Source organism: Nerophis ophidion, linkage group LG07 (genome assembly GCF_033978795.1).
Source record: "Nerophis ophidion isolate RoL-2023_Sa linkage group LG07, RoL_Noph_v1.0, whole genome shotgun sequence".
NCBI lineage: Eukaryota > Metazoa > Chordata > Actinopteri > Syngnathiformes > Syngnathidae > Nerophis > Nerophis ophidion.
In genome coordinates, this window is record NC_084617.1 from 16622773 (window position 1) to 16640487 (window position 17715).

General features: G+C 41.6%; 1 protein-coding gene across 9 annotated transcripts in view; it reads left to right on the plus strand.

Annotated features, from left to right (window-relative positions):
• Positions 1-17715, plus strand: part of arhgap23a (Rho GTPase activating protein 23a) — a 158098-nt gene that overhangs the window by 104646 nt on the left and 35737 nt on the right. For 7 of the 9 annotated variants that reach the window (XM_061905464.1, XM_061905462.1, XM_061905457.1 and 4 more), the window contains exons 3-7: positions 3688-3712; positions 3975-4067; positions 6218-6296; positions 6759-6819; positions 9033-10596. In XM_061905464.1, coding sequence (XP_061761448.1) covers positions 3688-3712; positions 3975-4067; positions 6218-6296; positions 6759-6819; positions 9033-10596 — 1822 coding nt within the window. Of the gene's footprint in view, positions 1-3687; positions 3713-3974; positions 4068-6217; positions 6297-6758; positions 6820-8480; positions 8807-9032; positions 10597-17715 lie in introns of those variants that run through there. The other 2 variants (XM_061905458.1, XM_061905465.1) reach the window with 2 other exon arrangements.

Consider the following 17715-nt stretch of genomic DNA (forward strand, 5'->3'; position numbering starts at 1 on the left):
AATTATTCCTCTCTGCATCTTTTCGTATAACAATACTTGTTTTCTTAGGGCTCCACGCTCATTGGTGTACGATATTCTAGGACCTCTAACAATGACAGCAGTGAATAATTTGCCTGAAAATAACCAAATGTGAAGGTGTTAAACGTGCTTGGCTACCAGAGTTTATGCTTAAGAACAATTGCACCTTTGCCCATGTTTATTTTTGTTAGCACACATGTTCTCCATTTCATCCCAGCAGCAGAAGCCTTGTTTCTTACCCGGTTAAACCTACGTCTGAGCTCTATGCACTTCACAGATAAAGCTAATTGTCCTGAAGTAGAGGTTCAGCAAACCGCTGAATAATATCAGCAGCGGTGGAGAAGCTCAACCATTCGATTTGATCGAGCTCGACTGCGAGTTGAGTGGTTTGAGGTGTAGAAGCGGGGGTTGAAACGTCTCCAGATGTGAAAGTGAAGCAGCTGAAAACAAAGCCTCCATTATTATTACTATTATTATTATTGCTTTTGTTATTGTTGTTATTGTTATTATTGTTTTTATTAGTGTTATTCTACCACCTCTTCGCTCACCAGCTGCAGAATAAAAGCGAGAGTCGTTGTCTTGGGTTTGGTGCCGCTCATAGCCAGGCACTATCAGGCTGACAACCACGGGACAATAGGCCCACTAATGCTAGGATTTTTGGCTCTGGTTCTGCCCTCCAGGGTCACAATGGTGGTTTGTTTGTGGACAATTGGAGACAGAGGGATGACCCACGATGGGAATACGCTAAACACGATCAAGCTCTTTGGGGCTCTTTGTGCAGACCTCCCCCAAAGTTGAAATATTTACCACCTGACATATCAGAGGATCTAAAAAATACAGTACACATCTGTACTGGAAAAAATGCCGCTCTTGATAAATTAAAAAAAAATCGAGTTATTTTTGCTTGAATGAGCAAAAAAATCGGCCAATGGAACAAGTGAAATTGTGTTGGTAACCGATTTTTTGAAATACGACATTATATTTAAGCTTTAAAAACCTAAAAGTGGTCTTGAAATGAGCAAATAAAACTTAATATTAGCTATACTTACTAGTATTGTGAAGTTTTGTGTCATAAAACAAACTTGTGATGCTCACAATTAGTTTTTTTGAACCTTAGAAGATCCATTGTCTCAAGTTCTTAAGTCTCACTAAAAAAATACTATTCAGGAAATTGTGACTTGTCTTAAGTTTACTTAGATATTTTGATTAGAAATTAGAAATATACTGTAAACTTAATGAGATTGTGAGTTTTTCCCAGTGTATATAAAGAGTGTAAAAAATAGGATTATGTATAATGTAAGGACTAAAAGTGTTTATGTTAATGCTGAATTCTAGGAGTTTGAATCTTGGGAATCCTAACGATTCGATCTGATTCCTGAGTTGACTATTTGATTTAAAAACGATTCTCAAATTCAACATGATTAAAACCGATTCTCTCAATGTTATAAAAGCTCCTTCTTGGTGCATGTCATTATTTTCACAAAATTTGGTAAAGGTTTTATCAAAAGTTTTTTTCAGGCTGTATGTTGGAGTCAGATTTGGAGTCTCCGCACTCATTTTTGTACTGACGTATGCATTGATCTGATAACTGACTGTTAAGCCATTAAAGGAAAAGTGTTTGAACGGTCAAAATAGATTGCATGATTAATCTAATTTTGTTCACGATTTATGAAACAATTGTTTGTGATTGGTCACGTGAGTTAACTCGTTAATTTTGACAGCCCTAAAAAATACACAAATCACCAGATCCAATCAGATTCGGTCTAAACTTCTAAATTTTTTATTTTATTTTACATTGCTGCCAAGTCTCGATCAGATCTGGATTAAACATGGTTTGATGATATCATCTGAAAAACTGCACATTTTATTTGAATTGGTTTATAGTTAGGAGATTGGGTTAGAAAATGACTTCTCCTTAAAAAAGACTTTGGATTTTCAAATGTACAGGTAGAACCCAATTTCTAAACAAATGTAACACTATCTTTACATTACCACAATACACTAAGGGCCTGATTTACTTAAGGTTAGCGTGTACTAAAACACATGCAAACTTGATAGCACATGCAGAGCTGATCTACTAAACGTGTGCAAAGTGGATTGCATCTGTTCAGTGATTGCAATCCACTTTGCGTCTCTGTCTTCATTGATATGCAAAATATATGCTGATCATTAAAACACCCACAATACTGGGAGGAGAAGATGAAAATATATCATGTGACGAGCACTCACCCCCATTTTTCAAGCACTGTTTAGCGTTTTATTTAGCACGTCTGAAAAGTACGTGCAAACTGACCCACGCTCGGTGCTCGGGCTGCAAAGACAAAATGATTGACAGATAATTCTCTGTCATATGTGTGTGTGTCAAAATATTGGCATAGTGTGTCAGAAATAAAATATATTACGCATATGTTCTTTTCTGCAACATTCTTTTCTAATTTTATAACTACATGCTGGGTGACGTACTGGCCGAATAAAACAATTCTAATTAATATTTTTGTGTCTGCTGGCGTTTTTTGTTTTTTTTAATGCCATTCGTCTTTTTGTTTATAATATATGTTGTTAATATATCTCCCATATGAAAAAAACGTCTTGAAGTATGCATTTCTTCGCTTCTTGAGCACAGTAAATGCAGCCTCTCTCCCGCGAGCCCACTTGAAAAAAAGTGTTTTTTATTGTAGATGCAATTTGGACTGTCTAAAATGACAATAAAAAGTGGAAGATGTCTCCTGCATGTTTGAAAAGCTAGCCACAGGTAAAATGAATGCGTATTAAATGATCCGTGGCATGATACTCGCAAAATCCTCATTTAATTAAGGCGGTCAGCACCACTTTACATGCAGTGTAACTAAATCACATGCCCACTAATAGTACACGCTATTTTATATATTGCAAACGCTGTTAATGTGAATGTTGTCTGTCTATCTGTGTTGGCCCCGAGATGAGGTGGCGACTTGTCCAGGTTGTACCCCGCCTTTAACACAAAGGAAGCTGAGATAGGCTCCAGCACCCCCCGCACCCTGAAAGGGACAAGTGGTAGAAAATGGATGGATTGATGGATGTTTAGCGCAGCTCCTGTTGTTAGGAGCTTAGTAAATCAGGCCCTAAAAGCATTACCCCCGCTGTCTTGTGTCGGTCTGTGGACTCCAGTGGTTCAGAATCCACGGTGTACGATCTCTAGTATATGGCAGTTTGGGGACCAGCAACTCTTCTTTCTGTGGCTCCTAAGCCCCCACCCACCCCGTGGCATTGTGTGCAGAGTGCAGGAATGAGCCCACTCAGCGAGGCCTAAAGCCGGGCGGCCGTCAGCCCACGTTTTCCTAACCCCAAACTGTCCACTCAGCTTGGATGTGTGCGTGTGTGTGTGTGTGTGTGTGTGTGTGTGTGTGTGTGTGTGTGTGTGCGCGCGTGTGTGCTTCACTGACTGTATGATGTCATCGCGAGCACTTGTCATCTTGTCTAAATTTAATCATTTTGAAATTTGAAAGGAAAAGTGAGGCAGTAAAAGCATACGTAATCCGTCTTGTTGTTCACTATAAAACCATTTTAGCATTGTAGCGCTTCTGTTTGGGTGGAAAAAAGTGTTGTAATTTGAAAGAGAAAACTTGGGATGATAATGAATTGTTATAGCAGTTTTAGTCTGACTTGCATCTTTTATTCTTCTGTTGGCAGGATGAGGAGAACGGCAATGGAAAGGGTGAGTTATCTTCCATCAAGTATTAATTATTAGTGTGTACAGGATGATGGACGAAGACACTATTGGAGGCATTACTTCCACTCTGCAGCATCTTTGCGCCCCCTACAGGACATATTGCAGAAGTCCACCTAAAATGTGTCAATTTCGACTCCCCTTGTTTGGACTCTCATGACTCAGAGAATACATTTACTGTATTTGATTATGCACCGAGCAGCCTGGACGCATATGTTTGCTCATCTGGTTTCATTGGCTTTTGTCACAGGGTTCCAGAAGGGAAGACTGGAGCCCATGGACACCATATTTGTGAAAAATGTGCGAGAGAAAGGTCCGGCACACCAGGCGGGCTTGTGCACAGGTGAGGAGAACACCCTGCTTCCCCATGTGCTTAAATCAGCTGAGAGCGGGGATCTCGTGTTAGGTGATGCGATGAATACCAGTATGACAACTCTGCAGATCTGTCACACGGCGGGACAACTTGTCCTGTCGAGTCGAGCAGCCCGAGGAAGGCAGGAGGAGCTTTCTGACAAAGGAAATGAGTACTCGTGCGCTGCGCCGGCACGCCAAGTGTCCCCTTTCAGAAAGTCGTATGTTATTAGCGTATGCAAACACGCTCTTTGTTTGCACTTCCGACTGCATGGAGCCATGTCAGCGCACACTGCACACAGCTGTTATCTAACCGCTCATACTTGGTTCACAAGAGGCTCAGCTCTTTCGCATGTCCAAAACCTGATCCTTCTTTAAAAGAATAACTTTTTTTCATTTTTAGATTATTATAATTGTTTTTTAAATGTATTTTTATACATTCATTTAATGCAAGGGTATGTAACCTTTTTAATCTCGCGGCCCAACTTTTCCACCACAGAGGAGCCCGGGGCCCACTCAAATATTAACACTGGAAGCTTTGACGTCGAGGTTGCACACATGAACCAACAGCACCGAAGGCGAACTGAGATGCACCGCAAAGTACCACAAATGATTGCAAAAGCCCATTTTTAGAAAGTCACTGATGTTAAATGATAAATGGGTTGTACTTGTATAGCGCTTTTCTACTTTCAAAGTACTCAAAGCGCTTTGACACTACTTCCACATTTTACCCATTCACACACACATTCACACACTGATGGAGGGGGCTGCCATGCAAGGCGCTAACCAACACCCATCAAGAGCAAGGGTGAAGTGTCTTGCTCAGGACACAACGGACGTGACGAGGTTGGTACTAGGTGGGGATTGAACCAGGGACCCTTGGGTTGCGCACGGCCACTCTCCCACTGCGCCACGCCGTCCCTTCTTCTCATTCTGCCACACCAAAGTCACCCAAACATGCCTTTATGGGCACTGCTTTGTGCACGGATAAACTCCCTAGAGTGTCGGAAGCATATAATTGTCCAAAAAACATCTTGTTAAGATGAATTGTTAAGAATTGGGGAGAACTTAACACTGCAGTACAAATACATTTGTCAATCTTGTCACAATAATTCTTTACTTATGTCATGTTTTCAATGCACAGACTGTTTTTTTTATTTACGGTAATACACCATAAGACAATACCTGTAGATTTTACCCAGAAAAACAGTGGTACCGTTTTTCCATTTATATTAATCTGCGTTAAAAACAATGACCTTAGATGTCAGTTTAAAAAAAAAAAGTGATATTGTTTTTCCACTTTCAGTGATACACTGTAGAAAAAACAACCGTAAATGTTTGTGTAAAAAAAATAATGGTACCGTTTGTCCATATACTCCAATAAAAATATAGCAAACACAATTTTACAGTTTAAAACAGTGGTACTGTTTTCCCATTTACAGTAATTCTCTGTAAAAACAATCACAGATTTTACCGTAAAAGAAGTGATATAATTTTTGCACAGAAATACACCTTAAAAACAACCACTATATATGTTAGTGTAAAAAAAATAATGGTTCTTTTTTTACATATACAGTAATACACGGGAAAAACAACCGTGGATGTTAGAGTAAAAAAAAAAAGGTAGCATTTACCGATTACCATTAAAAAACTAACAAACGTAGATTTTACCGTAAAAAGACAGTGGTACCATTTTTCCATTTACAGTAAAACACTTTAAAAACAAAAACCATAGATTTTACCATTAAAAACAGTGATAGCATGTTTTAATTTGCGGTAATACACCAATAAAACAGTGGTATCGTTTTTTCCATTCACTATCATATGCTGTAAAAATCATCGTAAATTCTATAAAAAATTCTGGCAACCGAGCTTCCTTTTTACAGTAAAATCTAAATATAATTTTTTTACGGTGCTTAAATTTTTTAAATTTATTAAATGAATAGGCAATTGTATAATTACATCATGAGGCAAATCCCATACATTTATATTCATGTATTATTCACGATATGAAGGGCAGCCATGACTGCGATGTGGCCCTCAATGAAAATGAGTATAATTCACTTGTGTGAAAGTATTAAAGATGATATTTAGAGGTCAACTTTACGTAGTGGTGAATAACCGTGCATTTTTGTTCCCAAGGGGATCGTCTGGTAAAAGTGAACGGGGAGAGCGTACTGGGAAAAACGTATTCCCAGGTGATCGCCCTCATCCAAAACAGGTACGACCTCCTTGTCTCTTAAAATCTGCTGAAGCGTGTGAGCACTTTGAGCATTGATATGACACACACGGTTAACGCTTCTGAAGGGAGCTGTCTGAAGCTTTGTGTTCTACACAGCCATGGAGCAGAATGTGTTTTGATGTGCAATTAACTGCTTGGGAAGGTAGCGAAGCATGAACAGGGGAATTTTTTTGCATAATTATTTCTCTGCTTGTTATGTTTAATATTCATTAAATAAGATTATTAGCTGATGCTGCAGCATGAAACTAGTTTGTGTGCACAACCCAAATGGGACTAGCACCCACAATTTCCAGCTTGGGAGGCTAATGCCTTGTCCATTAGGTGTCTGGGTTTGCAACTGAACTGCTGATCCTGTAAAAATAGAAGTTTCTCATACATCCACCTACAGAAATATGAATGGATAATTTGATGTTTACTAACGACTCCCCCCTCTTCAAACAGCGAGTGTGTGCTGGAGCTTTCCATTATGCCAAAAGATGAAGACGTGCTTCAGTTGGTAAGTGTGAGTATGTCTTTTTTTTTTAAACTTATCAACCATACATTACTCTTCCCAAAACACTCAATCCTCACTATTATTTAATGAGATCCAACACAGGGACTGTTTCAAGAACCTATTAATCTGTTTACTCATCCATAAAAGTCCAATGTAGTGGCCGATGTTCGAGTAATCTGAAAAAACATTTGCATAGGTCTCATCTGAGTGTTGGGACAAGACCTGCATATTTCTACAGAAAATGTGAATCCAAATTGTATTGCTAAAAATGTATATTACACTGGAATGATTGTTACACGCTCATTCCAATCATAATGATCCATCCATTTTCTACCGCTTATTCACTTTCTGGGTCGCGGGGGGCGATGGTGCCTATCTCAGCTACAATAGGGCGGAAGGCGGTGTACACCATGGAAAAGTCGCCACCTCATAGCAGAATTATAATGATATCAAAACATTAACATCAATAAAACATCACGCACACTTAAAAGAAGCCATTAATCTTTCTTAATGCATTTATTAATTTGAATATACAGTATTTTCCAAAAGTGGTCATATCATGAATTTTTTTGTAAATTTTTTAAACACTTCCTTGTGGTCTAACTCACATGTAATGGTGGTTCTGTAGCTGAAATGTTGCAAAGAATGTTTTGACAGATTGTCTTCAAGCCGCTTTCTGACCGTCTCTTCAGGATGCGTCATTTTGTGGGAAGTCTATTTATGTGGCTCCACTTCGACAGCGTCTTCTCTCCGTCAGGCGTGTTGTAGTTGTTAGCGCTTCCATATGGAGTATCCTGACAGATATAAGTTGGAACTATAAGCGACTTTGTAACAAAGGAGGATGTATGTGCATGTACGAGCCAGTCTGCCCCATAACAAGAGAATAGAGTAAAATAAGGAGCTTATTGACTACAGCTTCAGACATAAAATGGCGGACTTGCACAAGTATCTTTGAGGAAATCTCTACCGTATATAGAGATAGCCGCTGACATCACAATTGGTAAAAACATCACAGGTTGGGAAAATTCCAAGCGGCTCGTTTGGAGGAAGTATGAAGGAAGGCAAGACTGTTTTATAAACATCCCTGCCATGGTTTGATTTCACATTTTCAGGACTTATGCAGATCCCCAATTCACGAAAACAGGTGCCAAGAGGCAGGAAAAGTTGGTTTGGCATAATAGGTAGCTCGAAAGCGTTATAAAATGAACAAGACCTCTGCACTGATAGAACGCAATGATCGTGACAAAGGGACGCCGGAAGTTATACTTTCAAAGTAAAAGATTTAAAAAAAAGAGTCCACGCATAAACAAACATAAAGGATTCTTACCGGTAGAGAAAAACGTATTCTTTGTGGCCCTAATTTATCCGTGGCAGGCTGCCACAAATAAATTAATGTGTGGAAATCACTAACAATTAGAAATTGAATCTCACCTCAATCTGGATGGATACTTTTAGAAAAAAATAAATGTGTGCAGGCTTAGTCGGGAAAATGACTCAGAATTCTCCTGCTCTGTGTTTTGATGACCAAACAAACATATTTGACGCTTTATGTCCGCTCACCAGAGCGCGCCACCTGCCAAAACATGTCAGGTTGGCTTCCCGCGCGTGCCTTGAAGCACGTCTCCAATGAGAGCCTAAACATGTCAAAAGTCAATGATTGGAGTATTTCTACGTCTGCATCAACAACTGCATTCCTCGCGTGACATCACTGCTAGGGCGCCTCCCTCCACACTCCCACTGGGTGGAGTGAAGCAAAGGCGAGCGAGAGAGAGAGAAGTCTTGAAGGAGAGGAGAAAATAACATCAAGAGAGCAAGCGCTGTAATAATAACAACAGTAGAAAAGATTGGACACATCCAACACAAAGTGCATACAAGGAGGAAGATTTCAGTGAAGACACGTCTACTTGTTCCTCCACAGGTGTTTCTGTTTTTAAGATTCCAAGAACGTCTTCTTTAAGCTTTTTCCAAATAATTCCTAAGATTCCACCGCGGCAATGTAAGTAGTCGTTATAAGTGCCTGTTTGTGTTTTGCCTCGGCTTGCGTGTGTGTTTATGTTTGTGTTTGGAGCCCTGGAGACAGACCAAACTGAGAGCCCGTTCCCATTTTAAGCTCCGGTTTGCAGCAAAAGGCGGATTTAATAGTTGTTGTCAAACTTGTTTACGGTGCGTAAAAAAAACACACCTGTGGAAGCTGCTTCACCTGCCGTGCCTTCCTCTTCCAGGCCTATTCCCAGGATGCCTACCTGACCGGCAACGAGCCCTTTTTGGGGGGAGCTGAGAACCTCCCGCCGCCGCCGCCCCTGTGCTATCCCTGCAGCAAGACCACGTCACCTGCAGGGGCACCGCCACCTGCCCCCATGGGCCAAAACCAGCTGGATAATTGGAGTCGCTGGCCCGGTTCCCCCAGTCCCTCGTCACCTCTGGACAACCGTTCTACTGTGTGCAGCCCTGCCAATTGGCAGGACGGGCATTTGGGAGATCTTGGCGGCATGGGGCACAGCAGCCCAGCCCACCGCACAGAGGAGATCCAGTATGGTATGACGGGCCAGCAGCCTCAAGGGCAAACTAGGGGACGCTCGTACTCGTCCTCCTCATCTTCAGGAGGCCCTTTATCAAGCCCCCTGCAGGTCCACTACCCCAACCACCATGCGGCCAGCTCCACGCAGGCCCATACTCGCAAGTCAAGCAGCCCGGCTTGGACCAGCCCGCCGTTGCCCCACCTCAGTCACGGACGCCCTGAACGCTGCCAACAGGCGCTGTCGGAGTGGTACTACAACCAAGTCCCTGAGCGCTCTGGGGGACGCAACACGCAGACGCGCCAGCGCAGCTACTCCCAGGACCGACTCAACGACACCAGGAGGCAGCAGCGTCAGCAGCTAGCAGACGGCTGGCCTCACAGCGCCTCCCAGGACACTCTGCTGTTACTTCAGCAGTCGGGACCAGGGCCACATGGAGAGCCCTACTGGTCATATGGGGAGTGGGGTCCAGATAGGGGACATCCTGCCTCGAATTACACTAGGACTCGCTCTGAAAATCTGCTGGGACAGTATGATCGTCACGGACGCTCTTTAGAGATGTTAGACCGAGCTGCAGCTGGACTGGTCTCGCCTCGGTGTGAGCGGTGGAACCAGCCTCCCAAGCCACCCCCAAGGACAGATCTCCACCAAAAGCATGGGGGTCAGTACCATGCAAAACAAGCACCCCAGATGCCTCGACACTCACAGCCAAACTCCAAACACCCCCAGCAGGCGCCCCCAAAGAATCGACGACTTCCTTCAGGCCAGAGCATGGACGACCAGCCTGTTGGCTACCGCAGCTATAGCCCCTCTTTCTATCGTAAGACGGGCCGCATCATGCAGCAAGCCCAATCTTTCAGAGACCCTTCGTACTCTGGCCCCCACCTCAACTGGAACACCAGCCCGCCAGAGGGTGCACCGGCCACCTCACCCGCCCCCCTCCTCACCTCGCCTGAATCCCAGGACAGAGCATACAGGCCCACCAACCACGAGAGGGAGCGAGGGTCAACGGCGGAGGTGGTTGTGGCGCAGACCCAGGAAGTGGTAATGCGGCAGAAGCCTCCCAGCGGACGGCGGAACGCCCACGGCATGCGGCACCCCCACTACGCACTCCCGATGGACGGCCTGGAGCCCTCCTTGTTTTCTCCGGAGCCCCCAGACTCAGCACCCGCCTCCAGCTCCTCGGGAGAGACAGTGCCATGTAAGGCAAATGGCAGCCTTGTCCCGCTGTCCCTCGAGGATGACTCGCTGGCATCCATCCCCTTCATCGGTAAGCTTCCTCTCCCTATTGTGTGTCCGCGTCATTCTGTGTTACTTTTTGATGTCCTTTCCCTCTTAAACCTCTTTTGTTTCCTTGGTTGTCTCGTAAGGCTCAATGGGTGTCATAACATTATTTCCCTAGAGAATACAGGACCCTGGTTAGAGTAGGTCTTTATTTTGGTCATCAGGCTGGTGTTGCTTCATCTCCCTCTAAAGCGACTAGTAGTGGTAGGCGGCTCTGCTACTCCGCAGGGCCCTGGGTTATCCTGGCTAGCTGCCCCAAGAGGGTGCATGCATTCCTCCACTTTAATGCGTCTACATCCTTGTTGTAATTACCAAAACTTTGACGAGTCATATTTCATGTGTTCACCTCGCTGCTAGTTTTGAATCGTTATCTTACACCTACGTCTTGTTGTTAAGTAGCTCTATTATCTCATATTGCATTTTTTTGATAAGAAAACGGCAAATATGCACTGCTGAGATTGCTGAACCGTTAATTGACCTTAGTCCGCTGTTGTCTGAAATACTAATTTCGTATATCCTGTATATTAAAGGCCTACTGAAATGAGATTTTCTTATTCAAACGGGGATAGCAGGTGCATTCTATGTGTCATACTTGATCATATTGCCAAATGTTTGCTGAAAGGATTTAGTAGAGAACATCGACAATAAGGTTCGCAACTTTTGGTCGCTAATAATAAAAGCCTTGCCTGTACCGGAAGTAGCAGACGATGTGCGCGTGACGTCACGGGTTGTAGGGCTCCTCACATCCTCACATTGTTTGTAATCATAGCCACCAGCAGCAAGAGCAATTCGGACCGAGAAAGTGACGATTTCCCCATTAATTTGAGCGAGGATGAAAGATTTGTGGATGAAGAAAGTTAGAGTGAAGGACTAGAAGAAAGAAAAAAAAGACGAGGGCAGTGGGAGCAATTCAGATGTTATCAAACACATTTACTAGGATAATTCTGGAAAATCCCTTATCTGCTTATTGTGTTACTAGTGTTTTAGTGAGATTATATAGTCGTACCTGAAAGTCGGAGGGGTGTGGTGACCGCCAGTGTCTCTGAGGGAAGCCACGGAGGAGCTAAGAGAGTCGCAGCTGCCTCTTTGACAGCTGCAGGAGGAACGACACAAGCTCCGCCAATGTCTACGGTAAGAGCCGACTTATGACCACAATTTTCTCACCGAAACCTGCCGGTTGACATGTGGTAGAGAACCATGTTCGCTTGACCTCTCTGTTCCAAATTAAAGCTTCACCGTCATCTTTAAGGAATGTAAACAAAGAAACACCGGCTTTGTTTGTTTTGCTACAGCTGGCCGCAATACACCGCTTTCCACCAGCATCTCTCTTCTTAGTAGTCTCCATTATTAATTGAACAAATTGCAAAAGATTTAGCAAAACAGATGTCCAGAATACTGTGTAACTATGCGATTAAAGCAGACGACTTTTAGCCGTGATCGGTGCTGGAAGAAAATGTCCGCTACAACCGGTGACGTCACGCGCACGAGTCATCATACGTGTCATCATTCCGCGACGTTTTCAACAGGATACTTCGCGGGAAATTTAAAATTGCAATTTAGTAAACTAAAAAGGCCATATTGGCATGTGTTGCAATGTTAAGATTTCATCATTGATATATAAACTATCAGATTGCGTGGTTGGTAGTAGTTGGTTTCAGTAGGCCTTTAAGTCGCTTTATTATCTCATATTGCATAGTTTTGGTAAGAAAACGGAAAATATGCACAGCTGCTATTGCTGAATCGTTAATTGACCTTAATCCGCTGTTGTCTGAAATACTCATTTTGTACAGTGTATATCCTGTATATTAATTTGACCCTTTTTTGGATGGATGAAAAGGAATGATCACAATGAAAACAGGCAGATTCCAGAGTTTGTTTGGCCTGCAAATGTTCAGGCTATGGGGTTGGCAACTGCTACCAGGCAAGTCCAGACTTGTGTCTATGATTCTGAGAAAAATCTCAGATTCTACTGCGCAGGTATCACCTGACAGGCACCGTCGGCCTTTGCATCATAAACCTCACTTCCCGTCGGCATGGAGTCTGCTCAAACCAGCTGACTTGCGGATGAGCTCCCCGCCTCCACACACACACTTGCACCCACCATTCAGGCCGATAAAGTGCAGAAAGTCAACCTGGAGGCATCACTCGCTGTGCGTCGGAGCACATATTTGCTTCTTACATGAACACAGACGGCCGACGGCGACAGGCTTAGACACGTTTAATCACCTTAAACTGAAACTATTCCCCATTGACTTTTTTGTAAAAGTAGCAAGGCAAGAGTCCAAAAAAAAGCTGTCATTGCTCCGACGCAACATAAGTATTTTATTGGTAAAACAAGAGGAGGCAGGCAGCAGAAGCGCTTTTGCACTCTGTACTTAGTTCGTCTCTCAACAGATCCAGGCTGCAAATTAGCGGGTGACTTTTTTGGTGTTTCGTGCGGAAAAATGCCGCTCCTGCCTTCAATGCTGCTATTGTCTTTCATTGCAAGATGGATGTAGAGTGGTCTATCAGGGTAGTTTTTAGGGGTGTATCGGCAGTGTCGGGAAAACCGAAATTAAATAATAACGGTGTTACTAACGACGTTACTTTTACTAGCAACGAGTAATCATATTATTTACTTTTACGTACGTTACCAATAAGTTTGATGTTACGTATTGCCCTACTTTTGATGTGGTTGTATGTCAACAAGAAAATCTCACAAGCACAGCAAGTTTAATGAAAGAAATACGTTTTTACTGATGAACACAACAACCAGCACCACACTAAAACAACGTGTAGGCTAAGTGCAGACATACACAGATTCCGACTACTATGAGGAAATAATGAACAACAAATCAGGTAGGTTGATTGGCAACACTAAATTGTCCCTAAAATAGAATAGAATAGAGTTTTATTGTCATTATTGCAGTGAACAGGTTCAAAGAACAATCAAATTGAAGCAGATCCCCCAAGGTGCATATACAATATGGTAATATAAATAGTAAAAAAAGATATAAATAAGAGATGTATCTATATATATGTATATATATCCACACAGATGCATATATGCATACATATGAATATATATACAGTACTCATATACATATAACATTATTGCACATTATGGTCCGAAAAAATTAAAAGACATGACACATGAGGACATGATGGACATACTGTGCTCACTAGTGTGTGAATGTGAGTGTGAATGTTGTCTGTCTATCTATGTTGGCCCTGTGATGAGGTAGCGACTTGTCCAGGGTGTACCCCACCTTCCGCCCGAATGCAGCTGAGGTAGGCTCCAGCACCCCCCGCGACCCCGAACGGGACAAGCGGTAGAAAATGGATGGATGGATGGAAATCAGTGATTGTCATGACGATTTCCCTTGTGGATCATTAAAGTTTGTCTAAGTCTAAGCTTGTAATCGTCTTGATACCTTGTTTGTGTACAGGGAGGAAAGGCAGCCATCAAAGTGCATTCAATCTTTTTTATTAACTACGGCAAACACAATCCAGTGAAAAGATTCAAAGGAGTGTCGCTGCCAAGCTAAGAAACACAGTTGAGCTAAAATGTTAGTCTGAGTGTGCGCTCTTTTACGTCACACTTATATACTGTGTACACAGTATATCGATTTTTTTTTAATGAATTAAGAATTGTTATAAATAAGAATCGAGATTCATTAAAATAAAAATTGACACCCCTATTAATTACATTTATTCAAGAATAATTCAGTGAGCAATTCAATTACTTTTGTGGTAAAGTAACAAGTAACTTTAATTAATTACTTTTTCCAAAGCAATTTTACAAACACTGTGTTTTGGTAACTATTATCTGTTTGGTACATAGCTCGGTTATCAGGTTGCGGTTTGGTTCATTTTGGGTAAATTAAGTGAACAAAGCATAAATTAGCTTAACTTTTGTGTAGACAGCTATAATTGTTCTTAAATGAAACATAACATAACAAAAATCCTTAAATAAAACCTAAAAATAATAATAAGAACAATATATACCGCTAGTATATATTTTTAGGAAAGTGCTAAGGGTATGGATAAAAGTTTGCTGTGGTATTGACCAGAGGTAGGAATCTTTAAACACCTCACGATTGGATTCCGATTCTTGGGGTGACAATTCTCGATTCAACTCAAGTCTTTTTTTTCTTTTGTCCTCTCCAGCTTCTCAGGCAAATCATATAGTTGATGTAGATGCCCATAGTGGCTGTTCAGATTTCCTTTACAAAGGAGAAGTGTAAGATACTTCTCTTGTTGCCTTATTTGTATTTGACTTTATTAAATGTATTTATATTATCACTTGGTGCAGCCGGGCCGCAGCAGGAGGGGATAGAATGAGAAAAAAAGGAAGACAGAGGGGGAAATAGTGGGGAAAAGATGGGTATTAGACACAGAGACACAAACAACAACAGCAAACACAATAATAACAACAACAACAACAACAGAGCAACATCAGCACATACGATATGTACAAATATGATGGTAAAAGTGACAGCAAAGAAGCAACTAGCGAAATGAATAATAATACAGAAATGACAATGAGCATTTTTACACTACAAATGGAGCGATACAAATACCAATAGAAATAGCGCTATTGATAATGAACAATGCCAGTAATTTTCCTCTCTTATCAACAATACAGTTGTTCAAATGCAACAATACATATACGTAATAACTAGAGATTAAAAAAAAGAATACCGAAAAATGGAGGCGAAGAAAGAGAAGTAACCTATATTAATCTTGTAGATTGTTATCGTAACAATAGGTTAACTCAACTCTCTTAATATATTGTTTGGTATATAAATTATAGTAAAAGTTTTTAAAACAGGTTATAGAAGCTCCTCTTGGCTGTTAAAGTACAACTTACATGCATAGTGTTGGCCTAAAAAGCTCTTTTTATAAATGTGTTTTTGAAATTGCATTTACAAAAATCACAGAATATTACTATTATATTATTATTACATTAAAGAAAATGGAGCAACCTCAACTCCAACTTTACAATACTTAGAATAGACATTTTGAGAAGACATACACATAAATATACACATAAACATCCATTGCACTGGTCGCCCAGGGAGGGGGGTCCCCACATCTGCGGTACCCTCCAAGGTTTCTCAATGTAATTGAGTTTTTTCTCGCCCTGATTTGGGTGGGATCTGAGACGAGGATGACGAGACGCTTGCGATTAAGGGCTATATGAATAAACTTTGATTGACTGATTGATTGACATACAATACTTAATAAATACAATACTAAAAAAAGGAAAATCCAAAATGAATAAAAGCAACAGTTTCAATAATAATATTAATAAAAATAATAGTTGTTTAATGTTTTTTATTTGAAATATTTATTCTAAAAAAAAAATTAGCTCTTAATCAACTTTCGAAAATTATAAATCGATTTAGAATCAGAATAAATAAAAATCCCGATTTGGATGTAAATACATTTTTTTGAGCACCCTTATTAATGACATAACTGCCGATTTTACACATTGCTATGATGACGCATGTGCAACCGACAAGGGAAAAATGAAAGCACAACAAATGTTTTGTACAATAAGGCGCTGCCTGTGATGTTTTTCAGTACCTTTACTGGTCCAGCCTGGAGAGCTGAATCAAGGACCGTTTGCTTTATAGAGTACGCAGTATTTAGTGTAGTGTGGTACAATACTTATTGTCTAAAGATGTTATACCCACCAAAACAACACATCCCTACTTTATTTTCAACCCGCTTCGACCGTGGCATGTAAGTATGGTAATGTTAGGGTTAGGGTTACCCAAAGTCCCAAATCCACCTGTGTTTATGTCCACTGGGAGACAACGTGGACCAGGCAAGCGTCTGTGTCCGAGCTGAGATGGATAGATGGATGGATGCGTGAATCAAAGCTTGCTTTCCTCCTAATGACAACCTTGTTTAAAGCCGCAGCTTGGCTATTTCTGGTGCCGCCCTCGTTAACAGCCGGGCCGTATCTGAAATGTTTTTTCCGCTGTGTGTGTCGTGAGAATGGCATTGAGAACCGTGTGCGAAAAATGTGTATACTGTGTTGGCCATATTGTCCCATTTGCGCTTAAGTGTTGTTCTTTATGCACTTGGGTAAGTTATGCAGGTTTCTCTTATTCGGAGTCTCCTATCCAACCTGCAGACACGCCTACCCGCGACAGTTTAGCAAAGTGCTTTAGTCTGGAATGAAGGAGGGCCCATTACTAATGAGGTGTATTTTGCCGCGACACCTTTTTTTCTTGGTTGTGTAAAAATTGTGGAGAATTGAGTTTCACGACACTTGTGATTGTCATTGAAATCTATTAAAAAGATATCTTGTCCATGCAGGCACTCACATGATTGTGTGTCACCATGGTGATGTAGCGCGTGTATGCAAGCTACAACAGCTACTTCTACAAGGCTAAATGTGAATAATAATCTATATATCAAGGTTGTCCAAACTGTTTCCAGCAAGGGCCACATAAATAAAAAATAAAGGCTTGGGCGGCCACTTTTGTTACATTTTTTAAATCGAAATTCTGTGGAGGTTCTATTTGTCATCCTGTAGTTTCGTTTCATAGATTGTGAGTAAACATTGATTGATTGATTGATTGAAAAGCGGTAGATAATACTAAAACCATACAATGTAGGTTAATCAATATATGCTAAAGTACTTGAACATAACATCCAAATCTTAGTTTTGTGTTATCAGGAACAAAATAAAATAAAATTAAAAAAAAGCTTTTTCAAGCAAAAAATGGCTCATCCATCCATCCATCCATTTTCTACCGCTTATTCCCTTTTGGGGCCGCGGGGGGCGCTGGCGCCTATCTCAGCTACAATCGGGCGGAAGGCGGGGTACACCCTGGACAAGTCGCCACCTCATCGCAGGGCCAACACAGATAGACAAACAACATTCACACTCACATTCACACACTAGGGCCAATTTTTAGTGTTGCCAATCAACCTATCCCCAGGTGCATGTCTTTGGAAGTGGGAGGAAGCCGGAGTACCCGGAGGGAACCCACGCATTCACGGGAAGGACATGCAAACTCCACACAGAAAGATCCCGAGCCTGGATTTGAATCCAGGACTGCAGGACCTTCGTATTGTGAGGCAGACGCACTAACCCCTCTGCCAC